This window comes from Alosa sapidissima, chromosome 1 (genome assembly GCF_018492685.1).
Source record: "Alosa sapidissima isolate fAloSap1 chromosome 1, fAloSap1.pri, whole genome shotgun sequence".
NCBI classification, from domain to species: Eukaryota; Metazoa; Chordata; class Actinopteri; order Clupeiformes; family Clupeidae; genus Alosa; species Alosa sapidissima.
In genome coordinates this window covers 52,525,458-52,541,122 of record NC_055957.1, presented here as the reverse complement: position 1 = coordinate 52,541,122, position 15,665 = coordinate 52,525,458, and the positions used below count along the sequence as shown (strand labels likewise).

The following is a 15,665-nucleotide window of genomic DNA, read 5'->3' as shown; positions in this document are numbered from 1 at the left end:
GACCTAAGACAAAACATGAGAATGAACATCTGCCACATCAGAGACTCTAATAATAGCCATTCTTTCCGGTTGCGCTACGCCGGGACTCCTCTGCACACTCGAGGCCATGTTGTTGTGTGTGGTGTGGAACGGTGCAGTGGGCCCGGTTTGAGATGGCTGCCTTTCGCACAATGTTGGATACCAGAAACATTTCACAGACTGATTCACCAGATGCCACTACTGCCCGTCTGAAGCGATTCGTCCACCTTTCTTTTTTATGTTTGATTGTACCACAATTGGAAAACAACAATGGTGAACTCAGAACAGGGTATAAAATGCTTAAGCAATATTTGTTTGGAGTGCAAACGGACAAACCGTGGCCATGTGCACACTGTAACCTTGTGGTATGGAGATCTTTTTTTGGCAAAGGTTGGCTCACAGACTATGAAAAGGATGCCTTCACTATTCTGTAGCTAATATCTGTTTCTTTATAATGCTGATGCTTGCTATTGTGAACGGGAGTCGTTGCTCTTACACCAGAGAGAATGTATTTTCTCTCTTAGAACCTCTCATGTCATTTGTGGGATATCCCAAGAACACACACTATTCGTTCATGTATATTTCAATAAGCGACTTCCTGGTCTATTTCTAGAGTGGGGATCTTATGTGAATTTGTATGTTAACTCTCGGAGGGGCTTTGGCACTCTAAACACACACACACACACACACACACACACACACACACACACACACACACACACACACAAAACACTAAACACTAAAAGTAAGTGACAGGACTTCTAAATGCAATGTCTCACCTGATTTTGTTTTTCTACATGATCTATTTCCAGTAGCAAGTTCAGTGGCTTACTGATTATTCTCTCAAAACTTTCTCTTGAACTCGGCTGTCTTTCTGGCGTTCGTGGGAAAGGCGTGTTCGTGTAAGCAGGTGTGGTGAGTCCCAGGTGTGGGGGGCACGCGTGCATCTGAGAGGACCCATTGAGTCGCCCTGTCTAACCCTGCAGCCTGGTGGACACAGAGCAGTTCAACTCTCAGGAAGAGGTGGGGATGTGGCTGGTACAGCAAAAATCAGGGTCTCCTGCTGGTGGTGTTCTCCCTCTGTGTGTGTGTGTGTGTGTGTGTGTGTGTGTGTGTGTGTGTGTGTGTGTGTGTGTTTTGAGAGAATGTGAGCTGGCAATATGTCTATGATGTGTGGGTAGGTGGGGGGGGGGCTGAAAATTGAGTATACTGTATGAATGTCTGTGTGTGTGTGTGTGTGTGTGTGTGAGCGTGCAGGTCTTAAAAAGTGCTTCCTAATTACTTAGGTTCATACAATGTTTAACCTTTCTCATTCTATCGGGATGAAGTCAAGTAGCCTCATGAGCATATACAGTCTGTACAGAACAATCTCAGCCCCCTCATCTTTCTTTGGGAGTCCTTGGTGTTTGTACAAAAAAATGAAAAATGAAGAGGATGTTCCTATAAGCATGCAGACACACAGTAACATAGACTTAGATTGGATCTCTACTATCATTTATTGTTTTTATTCACTTGTTTATTTAGTCATTTATTTATCTATCTATTTATTTATTAAATGTATTTATTTAATGACAATTTATTTTTTACTGTTTGAAATATGTTTAGTGATCTGTCATGCTGCCCTCATTTTGTGAATATGTTTTAATGTATGTATAGATATTATACATTATGTGCATATTTATGATGGACACCAAATAAAATCATTAAGGAACTCTCCCCATTCTTGTTGTCATTTTAAAGGTATGCAGCCAGCATATTTTTAATTGAATCTGTTACAGTGGAACTTGGTGATAGATAGATAGATAGATAGATAGATAGATACTTTATTGATCCTCAAGGGGAAATTCAAGAGATGTGTGATGACAAACTTAATTTGCACACTTTCTGGACTTCCTTGCCTTGAATTATGGACTTTAAGAGTGGGGAAATTGACATCTAATTCATGCATATACCCATATACCAGACCTTTACTGTAAATAAATATATATTTGGCATGGTGATCACTATTTTGCATTGAGGGGATGGTTTTGCTCCCTGTTGCCCTCCTGTGGCCAAAATTCAGTTGACAAAAGAATCCTTTAAAATCATAATGTAGGTGTAGCAGTTTCAAAGTTGTAGAGGCTGGTAACTCTGGATCCTTATACCTTGGTTACTCTCAAGTCAACTTGAACCAGTTCTACATCTTTTATATTTTCCCGACTGAACTGGTCAAATAACATGCAAATAACAAGCTTGACCACTAGAGGGGGGTGTTGTGGCCATTTCAATTCAAACACGCTCAACAGTACACATTTAGCCTACATTATTATTATTATTGCCTTATTATTATTCTTTATATACAATGTCCTATGTGTGCATACATATGAGGCTTTATTGAGGTAGCACACGAGTATGTTTCACTAGTGAGGACCATCTAAATTGGAGTAGCGATATAATCTCTCTGGAGGTGTCGAGTCAAAGCCACCACATGGTGTCGCCACATGAAATGCGCAGGCAACTGGGCCAGAGTGAGAGAGTGAGTGAAGTAACGTCTCAAGAGAGTCGAGACTAATGCCATGACAAATTGTGTTGGCACTGTTGATATTGTAAATGTATGTGTAATGTGATTCTCTGTCAGCCGGTCACAGAATTACCTGATTTGGAATGTTAATAGTTATTATTTTGGCAGGATAACATTTGGGAAAACCTATACATAGTTAATATTTTATGTGTTTGTTTCATCCGGATAGCTATCGCCTCTGAAGAAAATATCAAGTATTTTAGAATGTGTTTTACTGATTAAGAAAATAGAGAATTATCTAAGACTGATATTTGCTGTGCTAGACTTTTTCTTCATTGTCAACTATGCACATATGCATTACAGTTTTTTCTGATTGCTTAAGCACATTTTTTGTAACTATGGCTTTTTTTGCAAAACTCTACACACAAATAGGAAAACCTTTCACCCAATCAGCAAAACATTGTAGTTCTCTTGCAAAAGCTAACACACCTTGCTTAACTCTTCACACCTTCGTAAAAACAGATGTTTTCGTATCAAACAGTAAACACAAGCCATCACAATAATAAGCACACAATGTGCCAACTACACACTGATGGTCTGAATAAAAAACACATCTGGCTTTTGCTTTCTCTGTGCACAAGGTAGACTATGTCAGTTTGAGGTCATACTTTTGTCATAGTTCTGTAAACATACAGGGATCCAAACTTCAAGTATTGGTGTTTATTTACACACATCAAAACAAACACAAGTGTGTTTTTCCAAGTCAAAACACAAAATAGCAATTTCACTGACAAATCAGTTCACTGACAAAACAAATCAGTCTACATCGGGTCGTCTCTCTCAAAATTCCGTCTACATCACATGCAATGTCCTAGTCCAAGGCACCGGGAAAAACATATTCTGGAATTACGTATCCAGGCCTGACATGACAATATCCCCACATGTAGACTGTTTTTGTTACAAAATTGCAAACTGAGTGCAAAGCAGTGTTTGTGCTTTTAGTTTTGCGAACTCAGTGAGTGGTTTTGCTATAAGTATTAATAGTTTTAGAAATTGTGCTATAAGAATCACAGTTGTGTTTAAGCATTCAGAAAAAAAATGTAAAAATGCCATATGGCTATGCAAAGATATATTATGAAAGTAACATTTAAACGCTTGGGTCACTCCTGTAGACCCGTTTCCTGAAGGAAAAAAACATCGATAATCCGATTTCATAGGCTGCCATATTTTACTCAAGTGTTAATCTTGAAGTTTCACTTAAAGAGAGGACCAACAGTTGGACAGTGTACTGAGTGGTTCCGCGTCCAAGACAGTGTCCGTATTGAAACATAAGGTTTATGCAGTCCCATGGCAGAATATGTCCTTGATGACTTATTTTCGGGGCTATAGGCTTAGCGAGTCTCTGCAGAGCCAGACAGTGTCCACTTGGTAGCCTATCCTGCGTTGTTTTGGGACGCCAGTGAGGAAATCCCTAATCTCTCTCTGTGAAACTGCCTGAGGGCAACCACAGACTCAGATTAACCCTCGAATCAATTAGTTCGGAGAATAATGAATCAATAATCTTCTTAATCTTTAGTGAGGATAAACCAATTATAATTTCCACACCTTTTGAATATGTTTGACCATTGAAAGGATTTTGATCTGTGATGTCTCTTTCACAGTCCAGTTCAAGTCCAGGTGTCAGGTAGCCTACATGGGCTGGTAGGATATTTTTAGGAAATTACTGTGTTCTATTTTTCATTCATGTATTGCCTGACATTGAAGAAAACTGGACGATGGTAGACTTCAATCATATAAGCTAAATGACCTTACCTGGAACTCTATGTCCTGAACTACTAGGTGATACATATTACGTTCATATTGTAAGGCCTCTTTGCAGAATCTACTGAATAGTCTGCCCATTTCACAGAAATATTGTGTCTGTGAGGGCTGGCTCATTCGCACACCTCGCGGTGTAGAGGGTTGGCTACCGCAGCACTGGAAAATTGGGACACAATATCCGAGGCACACAAGTTTAGATGTGACAATTTAAAGAATGGCTCGTTTATTCACCTCTTTGAATAACGTGAATCTCTGCACACCCCATGACCACGGTTCTAATTTGTCTGGCAATCTGGAGAGCGAGCGCGCTGTGCGCAGCTTCTATGGCTATGGCGCATGTGGCGGGATTCCCAGGGACTCCCAGTGTTAGACAGCTTGCGCATCAAGCCAGCCTTCTACAAACTCTGACCTTTCCGATCTCCGATGAAAACAGCCCTCGACTGCTCTCTCTACCAGCCAGCCTTTTTAGGTACCAGGTCAATCAATGAAAAGCACAGACTGCGATCACAAGAAAAGAAACATTGCGAGCAGAGGAGCAACGTGTTGTCGAGTATCAGGGTGACTTAAAGTTCTTTCGTTGAATACAGATTCAACAAGTTCATCTCTTTGCCTCACTAATGTTATGTTGTCAAGGACAATACACGTTGCCAAATTATGACGACAACAGAGCTATGATAATGCACACAATTGTTTGGCGTCGTCAGATCAATGTTTTCTAAAAGATTAGCACTTAGGAGAAGTCTATTTATGAGTAGTTAATTTACTGTCAGGAAATGACTCGTAAATATTTCCTTTTATCTCCCCTTTCTCTAATCCTCTTTAACACAGATTACATGGATTAAGGGTGGCTCTAGGGGATTAAGTCGACCTGTCGCAATGGGTAGTCGACGCTTTAAATAAGCAATACATAATCAACTATATATTTGCTTCATATTTGCTTCAACAATTGTTTCATTCTTATAATAATTTCAACCACAATCAAAGATATCCCAGATACTCTCTGGTTCATGAATTCTAATGCACCATGACTTGAGCAATACGACGTCTCATTTATAACTTCTCATTGTACCGTCTGTTCAACAAATGCAAGTGCTGTTATTCCCATGAGTGTGTTCGCTCTGCAGAAGTCTCCACCACTGAGATGGTTGACATTAGAAAATTGATTGCACAGAGGTGACGGTCACGGTCCCCTCCACCCTTTTAGTCGCAGGAAAGAGGTGCTCTGTTGGGCAGCAGGTTCCTGCTCAGGTGCGACCAGCCTGGGTCGGCAGCCATCCTACAGGTGTGTTGACTTTAAACAGGGCAGGAATCTCTTAAGTGAAAACATACACAATTTATTTAGATAACAAAGGTCAAGACAAAGGAAAACAAACTCAATATAAAGCGACTGGCGTTTTAATGGAGTAAACAATGTTCTGTTTCATTTGGAATCGCTTTTCCAAAATAACACCTTTTTACATAGACACTCAAATAAAAAAGTTCATATAATAAATGAAGCCACACATTTGATCCAAACAGCAGCCGCAGCGTAACACTCTCCATTTATTATTAGCAATGGGTTGTCACTGACTAGCAAAGAGCGCAAGTGGTCCGTTTCCCACGGATTGTCCTTCAGAGTGCAGCTTGCGGCGTGGTGCGACATACACTTTTTCTTTCTTTTTTTCATTCAGGAGAACAAAAAGACCCCCTCCAACTGGCTTTGTGTACGCGTGGATAAGGGTTGTTTATAGACTTCGACCAGTTAGCATCTCAGGTACCAGCATAATTTGTTGTGAGGTGGCTGACAAACGTCCTCTTTGGCCACCACTGTGAGGCCACGCTGCTTTTATGCGCATACCAGCCCCTGTCATAATAAAACCATACGCATGGCAGTGAGCGCGCTGTCGCCTCAACTGGTCCATTTATATGTGTTTGTTTTTTAAGGACAACTCCAATGGACTCTTGGGCAATGCATTACGTGGAAATATAATAACAACAATAATAGCCCTGGTGTCAGTAATTTTCAGATTGCGTTTATAGGCAAGTCGAAATGCTTTCGACGATCACGCAAACCTGTTGAAACGTTGGATATTATTTATGGATTGGTAGCCTATTGTTAAATTTAAATAGTTTTTAAAATATTAGCGGTGATTGCATCGATAACTAGGCTATAAGATACGTATGCGTTTGCGTTATGCGTTTACACAATTTAAATATGAAATCAAATGGCTAGTACAATGGATGGCCTTTATAGGTAACAAATAATTAGGAATCCTTAATTGCTTTAGGAATGATTTTAAAGGGAATCGAGGTTTTCTTTTTTGAGGCTGTTTATATATCCATCGTACCAGGCAAATGTTTGTGTGCCGTGAAAAGCGCTTTTGAAACCCAAGAATATTGTGCAGTTTTGCATGTACCAAAGGGATACCAGGAATAGCCTACTGTATCACCATAAAATCCCCAGATAACTGCTGATCAAAGTCCATTATCCACTGCCTACAATCATAACTATTCGTCGTTTTGTGTGTTATTACTGTTAAGGCCTATTACATAGTAAACTTAAATTCAAACGGGCTTAAATGTAAATGAAAGGTGGACTGAATTGCATACTTTCATTATGTTAAAAAGTGGACACACGCAACTGATTTTCCCCATCTTTTATCTGCACCGACTGCTTTCACATGTGAGCTTTTCGGCTAGATAAGGACACTTAATATCATAAATTAGGGACTTGCAAAGTGATGTTTCACTGAATACTGTTTTGTCCCCCTAAGTGTTCCCTTATGTTCTCCTGATTGTTTTGTAAACCGGCGAGTGCACACAGTCGATAACGTGGCGGACCCGTTCGTAATGATTGATGTACATCCTATTCCCCGGCCAGTTTTCTTTAAATGACAGCGCCTTTCACTGGCGTTACTTGTATACAAATGTTTGCGCTTTATTAGTGGTCCTCAAGGAGAACCCAGGGGTGGGTTCAATGGGCTGGAAGGCTTGATAATTAAGTGCTCACTGGTTTTAACCTCCTGCACGCAGGCCGTAGAGTGGGTGTATACCTGCTTCAGACGTGTCTCCGAGGTGACAGGTCAACAATGGTTATTTTTTCTGCCCACTAATAGCACAGAATAACTTGGCTCATTGGGTTTTGTTGCCACTCTTTGCCAAAAGAACACAAAAACGAAGGCAGCACGTGCAGGCCATCATCGCCTTTCCCCAACCCATGGTACGACCTTTCAGCATCTTTCAACAACCACAGTCAATATAATCTAAACAAAAAAGCGTAGTGCCCGAGCTCAGACTTATGTGTGAACAGTAATTCTGAGTTTGGTGCAAAAAATATTACATTTCAAGTCGGTATGTCTTTAAATGGGAAATAACAAATAGCCTACCTATAATGATACTAAGGGGAAATAAAAAAAACTAATAATGCTACTAAAAATACTGATTATTTGAAAGCGGACTCTTATTTAATAACATATACCTACTGTTATGTATGAGGATACAACTGCACGTTTAAGTTTAGGTAGGCTATTTTAGTTTAATGATCAGTCTGTGCATTTAATTTCTATCTGTCCATTGACCTAAATAATAAAAGCTTTATAAATTGTAAACTAATCAAATATTTTATTAGTTATTTATTTGTTATTTACAATGGGGATTTTGCCATACACCAGAATCACGTTAGGAGGGGTCAAGGGGAGTGGTTAGAAAGGCTTATGTTTTAGGTGCGCTGTCTCCGCTGTGGATAGAGAGAATGCCGCGCACTGATTGGTTGGCGCTCTTGGTTGATGGCACGCGACAGTGGATGTAGTTATAAGTGTCCTCGCGTGCCGGTCCTCAGCTGAAGTAACTCTTGAACATCCAGGGAAGAGTACTAGACGTGGGCAACAGTTGTTACTGGGCAACGAGCAAACAACTTTTTGAAAAAACATGGACACAATGTTGGATCCGTTCTCGGGGCTGGACTCCTTCTCCTCCCCTTATTTTGACGACGATGACTTTTTCACAGACCATTCCTCTAGAGACCATTTGGACACGGACGAGTTTCTAGATGACGACGTCAACTTCTTGACCAGTCAAATCCAAGAGTATTACAAAGATAGCCGGATTACGCACGATGGGGAATACTGCGACGCTGGCAACTTTTCGTTCTCGTCTTCATCATCCACGTTCTCTTACGGCTGTGCAGACAGCACCTCGGAGCTGTCCCCTCACGGAGACGATGGGCTGCTGCTAAAGAGGCGGAGACGCATGAGATCCGAAGTAGAGATGCAACAGTTGCGCCAAGCTGCCAATGTCCGAGAGCGCCGCAGGATGCAGTCCATTAATGACGCGTTCGAAGGTCTACGATCTCACATCCCAACTCTGCCATATGAGAAGAGGCTTTCCAAAGTTGATACTTTACGCCTGGCCATAGGCTACATTAACTTCCTTGCAGAGCTTGTGCAGTCCGACATGCCAATTCGGAACCCCCACGCTGATGCTCTGAACCAACCCAAAAAGGTTATAATTTGCCACAGGGGAACAAGTGAGTAGTGTTACTATATTATTATTGTTGTTGTTGTGTTGTTGTTGTTGTTGTTCTTGCTGTTGTCAACGTGTCCTGTCTCAATAACTAACATAAAAACTTTTCTTGTGCCTTAGGATCTCCTTCTCCAAGTGACCCTGATTACGGTCTGCCTCCTCTCGCCGGTCATTCTCTGTCCTGGACAGATGAGAAACAGCTGAAGGATCAAAATATTATTAGGACAGCAAAGGTCTGGACCCCGGAGGATCCAAGGAAGTTGCACTTAAAGTCATCTCTCAATAATATTGAGAATGAGCCTCCATTTGACTTAATACCCTAAGGCACTGTAATAATTTTATTGTATACACATATGTGTATTGAACTGTATGGATGTATCCATGTATTTTTCTCACGTTTCTTTGTATAAGTGTATATATTTATATTTCTTGTAACCCTTTTTTGTTTATTTGAAAAGGTCACCGGCAATCATCATTAATAGTATGGTTATTTAATTGTTTTCAATGATTCAGTAATATATTGTTGTTTCTTAATTTAACGTTAATTGTATGTAAAGATGAAATATAAAGCATATATTTTTATAATGAATGAAAACTTGAAAGGTCCCTATTTATGATATTCTGAATAAAAGCTCTTATACTGTATGACTTTGGTGTTTTGCAAATCAATTCCATGAAACGTGATTATCCATAATACAAAATAACTTACCAGAAAATTACCAGAAAAGCGCCAAATTATAGAATCAGTTCAATTAATCTAACACAAAATAACACAGACGAGTCTGCAATGCTTAACGAACAGACCGCATCTTGACACCTCAACAACGGTTGGTGTTAATGGAAATGTAGTTGTATGGCTGAGCCTGTCATCAAGGAGGCGTGTTAGATAATTAGAATGGATAGATGTGTTGGGCATCAAATAAGATATGCATACAAAGTGGTGAGACAATTTATTACGTGTGTTTACAACACATTCGGACACTTAACATGTAAGCGCAACATTGACATGATGCATGGCAAAAATGTACTGTGATCGCGTAAAGGTGTAAAAACAGACAACCAGGCTTTCTGAATGTAGGACTATTAAGAGGCATGGCTATTCAACAGCCCATGTGCTGCAAGGGGCTGTTGCCCATGCACAGTGCAGGTGCTTCCAGACGATTTTTTCCCGTGGTATCGGGCTGCTGCCCCATATAGCTGGCCGTCTGTCTTGTCTACGTCAGCTATCAGAGTTATTAAGAGGTAGGCAAACAGACGTCCATGCCCACACATCCAACCCAAACCTGTGAAGCGTGCCTAGAGAACATCATCTAACCGGCTGCTCGGAAAAATCAAAGGACGCAAGGTAGTCCCTACAATTTTGCATTAAACTTTACAGCTCGATGCAATTAGCTTGTCTAGCCTGCATATTATTATTGGTAGTCGACGTAGAAATAGTAGCCTAGTAGTGATAGAAGTACTACTAGTAGTATTGTTGTTGTTTTTGATGATATGCCACGGAATCAATTACCAACAGCTTGTGAAAACAAAGTTTGTCATCATTTCGAACTGAGCGTTATTGCTGACATTCAGCATGTATGCTAGACTTATTATGTACAGACATCTCATTAATGGAACCAAAATCTGAGTGCTTGACGTGGGAGGCAACAAAACCATGTAATCTCATTACGGTCATTATAAAGTCTAATGCTAGCAAGTCAGACTTAATCTGAATAAATGACCCCCGAATCCAGCGACTTCGTCTTTGGTCAGTGTAACATTTCAATTTGGTTTGGTAAAGTGCCTGGAAACAATATAGGAAAGCTTACAGCATTGTTTCCTGGCACTTTTTACTATTGTACTCACCCACAAAACTATGCAAAAGCATCCTTTTGCAAGTACCGGTGAAGCGGAAGGGATACGCTTACCCAGTGAAACACCACTGTCTATCTTGTCACTCCATTGCTTGGTCTTGGCAAGTCCTTAAAGAACCATTTACTGCCTGTCACGTTTTATACTGCGCCCAAGACAACTGAAAGTTTAATGCCACTGGCATAACATAAAGAGTTCTCATATATAGGCTAACCAAGAATAATGTGCATTCTTAGGCTAATACGGTGTGGAGTTTCTGGACAACATAAACGTTGCACTAATGCCTCATGGTGCTAATTATGCTTGAATAAACTGGCATTCCGCGCTTTTTCAAAACATTTAGCTCCATTAACAGAGTGTAAATAAACAAGCCGACATAATTTCGACGTTTGGTCGTTCTGTAAAACTGATTTTCGGACAAACTAATCGAGCAGATTCCAGATACCTTTTGCATATTCCTGAAAGTGAAAACCGACCATTCTGTATCTTACTAAATGTAATCCTCATTAAGCCCATGTTAATTATTGGGAACGACGCCTAACAAGATTCTCATAAGATGTAAATCTGATGGATTATCGCGCTCAAAATATAAATGGCAACTGCAAATCCATGAGCCCATCGCGTTTTGATTAATGTGTCCGCACTCTGGCATCGGGGTACCAGCTGCCAGCATTGAGCAAACACCAGTTGAGCCTACGCAAAATAACTCTCCTGGGTAAATCCTCTTTCGCCAAGCCCCTTGGTGCCCATTGGCAATGACATTACGTAAGGCTCCATTCGCTGTTTCTACATATTTGTCATCATCAAAAATAAATTATTCCCACAACGGGATGTGAGTCTGGGTCGACCAACAGGTGTTTGAATTTGGCTTGCAGACGCTGGCTCAGGAGGGAAGGGAGTACTTGGTTGCCAGAATAGAGGCTGCTCAGGCGCCCCTCATTTAACACGGTGTGGATGTCCTGAACAATTGCAATGATATCTTTATTGCAAGGCCTATGTTCTAGGCAGTAGCATATCCATTCCCGCGGAGGTTCTCCACGATGCACCTGGTATTTCAAACTTGGTCTTTTTGTGCGCCCGAGTCCTGGACAGCAGCTGCTTAAAACAAGCAAAGAGAGAGGCCCTTGCTTTAGCGTCTCCAAGATGTGTTGGCATGGTTTTCTTGTCTTTAATGCGCCATTAACCATTGTCGTTGCACAATATGGGAACTGTAAAGCATGATGTATGTTATAATAAAACGCATTTGCCACGATAGACCCAGGCAGAAAGCTCTAATGTGAGCCAGCAAACTGTTAAGGCATTGTGTTGTCCTCTACAGCAAGCAGACAATTAAACTCGTGACCACTGGCGAGCCTTCATCAGCCAATTAAATTTATGTCTGCTAATTTTTCAAGCTGAAAAAAAGAGACTCGATGTGGGCTCCCAAGGACGCTGATTTTGTGCCATCACCTGGCGTTCAGTTCCATTTACACAGAAGAGAACACCCTGAGCCTCCCCTAGAGTTACTCTGCTAACACCATGTCCTCACCAACCTATACGATTGCCTCCACCTCATACCAGCTAATACATTTACGAGAATTTAATTGTTTCGTGGCTCCAATTTTATTTATAAGATTAGGCAGATGTTGCGATTGACAACTAAAAGCTCTGAATCTACTTTTAGGTGAAAGGATACCAGTGAATTCCATGTGCAGCACAAAGCGCTTTGGGTATCTTCAGATAAAACATGTACCACGATAAACAGACTTCAACCTGCTCTATTGTCAGCTATTGTGTCGTTTTGAATAATTAAGGTTAATAAGAAAAGGTTTATACTTTCAATGCCAGCGCCACAGGTGCGGGGTGACATGATGAATGATGTGCCTGATTTTTGCCAAGCTCGAGAGCCCTTCTCTTGTACCTTAAAGCTGATAGAAAATATTGTCATTTCTTTAATTCACAGCATTACTTTCATTCAGGACAAAGCCGGGATGAAAAGCGTATGCTGCAATGAAGCACACTACGTGGTGGCTACTATGCCTTCCAAAAGAAAGAGATTCAATGCCCGGAGCGCGCTTTGGTTTGTGCGCAAGTACTCCATCTAAATAAAATAAAGGGGACCTTTCCAACTTTTAAAAGACCACATTTTACCTTTATTGAAGCTCCTACGGCTGTATCCATTAAGCATATGGTGCTTAGGCACCAGGCTTTTGTATTGAGGACGCTCTCGAGACTGCAACCGGTGTCTATTCCGAATTATTTAACTTCTTAGGGACCCAGACCGATCCTAAATAACAAGTGCACAAAGGCGCACGCGTGTACAAGATTTGCCTTTAAAAGTAACACCTTTCAGAAGAGCATAACAAGTGGCAATGACTGTCGTAGACTGGACGCACTGCCGTGATTCAAAAGACAGACAGTGCCACCTTAAATATTGCTTTTCTTTGGGTCTTATTGTCTAAAGTCTAAACACAGATCTCTTTTGCGCACGGAGATATCCTGGCAACGGTAATGGGCAGTGCGTACAGAGAGCTTTTGCGCCGAGTAGCCATGTGTGCATATACCCGTACGGCAATGAATTTGAAATGAAAAAAAAAAAATGTTCGAAAAAGGTTTTATTCTTGATCTTTCGAATGAAAATACTTGATTTACTCGTTTCACGTTCAAAAATGACATTATTAAATTATTATTATGAATACGAATTGTACTATTATCATAATTATTATTCTTGTTACTATGGTTATTGTTGTTGTTGCTGTCCTTCTTCTTCTTCTTCTTCTTGATATTAGACTAATAACTTGTTAGTCAACTTTGTGGCTCCTATTACAATAATAATTCTGTGCAGGGATACTGGCTTATGGAACAAGTGGAACAAGGTACGCGCACTTGTTTCCAATGTCTCTGTATGGTACCATTTAGGTTAGATAAAGAAGCACATCTAAAAAGTATCTGCAAGGGAAATCAGATGTTTAACACCATGTAAATTACGCAATCGCGCAGCATGCATGTTTGTTTTCTTTCATCCGTAAAATATCTTCGTACAAAATTCAATATATTCCCCACGATAATGGTAATCCATATAGACAAGAAAAAAAAAACAGAAAAAGAAACACTTTACAAATTAGTTATTGTGTATAAACCTACTGTAAAGTCTGCAATAAACAATTCCTACAATATGGAATTCTTCAAAAGTTGAAATGCGCTGAGTGATCTTGCTATGAGGGTGGGTCTGCCTATGAGCAGAATATGACAGAGCCAGCTGGCCCAGTCCAATCATGAAATCCCCCCCTCGGTGGACCATACACATCGGCAGTGACCTTTCTGCAGGGGAATCTGGGAAGTGCCTTTGACTGAATTAGCCATAAAGACGGCTCGCTATTATCTTTGTTCTCTGGAGAATGGGCTGAATATCGCGCTTAATATGAGCGGTATTGTGTCCAGCTTTTGCGTGCCCTATATGAAATATGACTATCCATTGATGCATGCTCGCTTAGGCTTGGGAGGCAGAAACCCCATTGGGCTGCATAGCCTATTCGCTTAAAAGCGCCTTCTACTCGATTGTAATACCGGCACAGAAGGCGTTAGTCCTTCTAAGTTTACGGCTAAAGGAATGCACCTAGCTTAGGCGGACACAAACTTTGACAATCCGTAGAAAGGATTTTAAACCTCATATTCGCTTAACATTCAATATTTTACTCCCCCTATCCTAAGGATAAAAATGACCCGCCTTCACTAAACCCTTAACATAAAAAAACCTTAATTTCATTTTAAACCACAGATTTTGCACGAAGAAAATATTTGTCCAAACTTTTTGATATCTGGGGTCACTCTTGATTCGTCAACGATGTGACATTTTTAACTCTCAAGAAAATTCGACAATTCTGATCATGCTTCAGAATGCTCCATTTTGTTGAATTAAAACAGATCCCTACGTTTTTTCCGAGCACCGAACTGAGAGTGATTGGTGGGGATGTGCTATGGTGTGTTGTGGGCCAGCTAAAATTGGTTACACAACTCTTATTTTACACCAAACAAAAGCCATTTTTTCCCTCTGTTGATAAACGCACTTCTCATTTAAAATAAGACAGAAAGTGCATTGCGCATGAATTATAAGGCTCTCTCGGTGGTTGATGATTGATCTATTTTTATTCAATCTACTTTTTTACCTCGTGCAAAGGAACAAAAAGTTAAACAAAAATGTGATAAATTAGAAATATGCTAATTTCATTCAGTTGAGTTGTAAGTGTGTCTCGCTGGAAGTGAATGAGGCCTTGCAGTCAGTCTGTGCGCACTCGGGGAGCCGGGACCCTGGGGTGCGGATCAAAGCTCCCCATTCTCTTTTATCCCCGGTATTCTCCCCCAAACCATTTCGATACAATATGTTTCCGTGATGGACGTCATGTGCTAAGGACATAGAACTCGTTGCAACCTAGCAAAATGTGTCTAGCGCCCTTTGTTCCGTTCGCCGGAGTTTCAGAGGCCTTTTTTCGAGGTTGCCAGGTTCCTAAAGTGTAAAAGCATGCATCATTTTTCACCAGGTCCTGTTTTAATATTCACAAAAGGGAATCTATGAAACAGACCGTTCACTTGTTTGCTGGCATGAACTTCACTGCTGTCCAACTGATCTCTTTTCCTATTATAATCATTTCACAGCAGGGATGTATTTGCAAGACAAATGCAGTCAAAAGTTGAGCCCCACAAACTGGGCCTTTTCAATTAAATGGGATAAATTCAATGCAGGGGATTAATACATGCATACAGAATGACAGAAATAGGCCTACCAAGCCATTTTCATACTTTCCAAACAAAATTGCGAACTTGTCCATTTACTGTTAGTAGGCTTTAAAATGCCTATGGATTTTCTCTAGAACACAAATTATTTATTTTGTTAAACAACTTGAATCACTAGTCCCACAGAATGTATTCAGTGTTGTGTGTGTACCCTTGACAACATAACTACTCACTAATGCACTCAGTGAGCGTGAGCTCATTGGTG

The 15,665-nt window shown here is 40.6% G+C and overlaps 2 protein-coding genes across 4 annotated transcripts in view; both read left to right on the top strand.

Moving 5' to 3' along the window:
• The window catches only part of dlgap1a (discs, large (Drosophila) homolog-associated protein 1a), a 104,417-nt gene extending 103,707 nt beyond the window's left edge, over positions 1–710 (top strand). For all 3 annotated transcript variants that reach the window (XM_042071194.1, XM_042071193.1, XM_042071192.1), the window contains exon 12: positions 1–710. This exon is cut by the window's left edge and continues 1,188 nt beyond it. The gene's annotated coding sequence lies outside the window, so the exon portion shown is untranslated.
• A 7,475-nt stretch (positions 711–8,185) lies between these two features.
• Positions 8,186–9,484, top strand: ptf1a (pancreas associated transcription factor 1a). Its single transcript, XM_042073807.1, has 2 exons — positions 8,186–8,843; positions 8,960–9,484. Exons 1-2 carry the CDS (start codon positions 8,246–8,248, stop codon positions 9,160–9,162), a joined length of 801 nt encoding a protein of 266 aa, XP_041929741.1. The 5' UTR covers positions 8,186–8,245; the 3' UTR covers positions 9,163–9,484.
• Positions 9,485–15,665: the final 6,181 nt, after the last annotated feature.

What these genes read in the sequence shown, in the direction of transcription:
- ptf1a (XM_042073807.1), top strand. Translation starts at nt 8,246, where the DNA reads ATGGACACAATGTTGGATCCGTTCTCGGGGCTGGACTCCTTCTCCTCC. An exon ending in AATTTGCCACAGGGGAACAA is followed by an intron (nt 8,844 to 8,959) that starts GTGAGTAGTGTT and finishes CTTGTGCCTTAG; the next exon opens with GATCTCCTTCTCCAAGTGAC.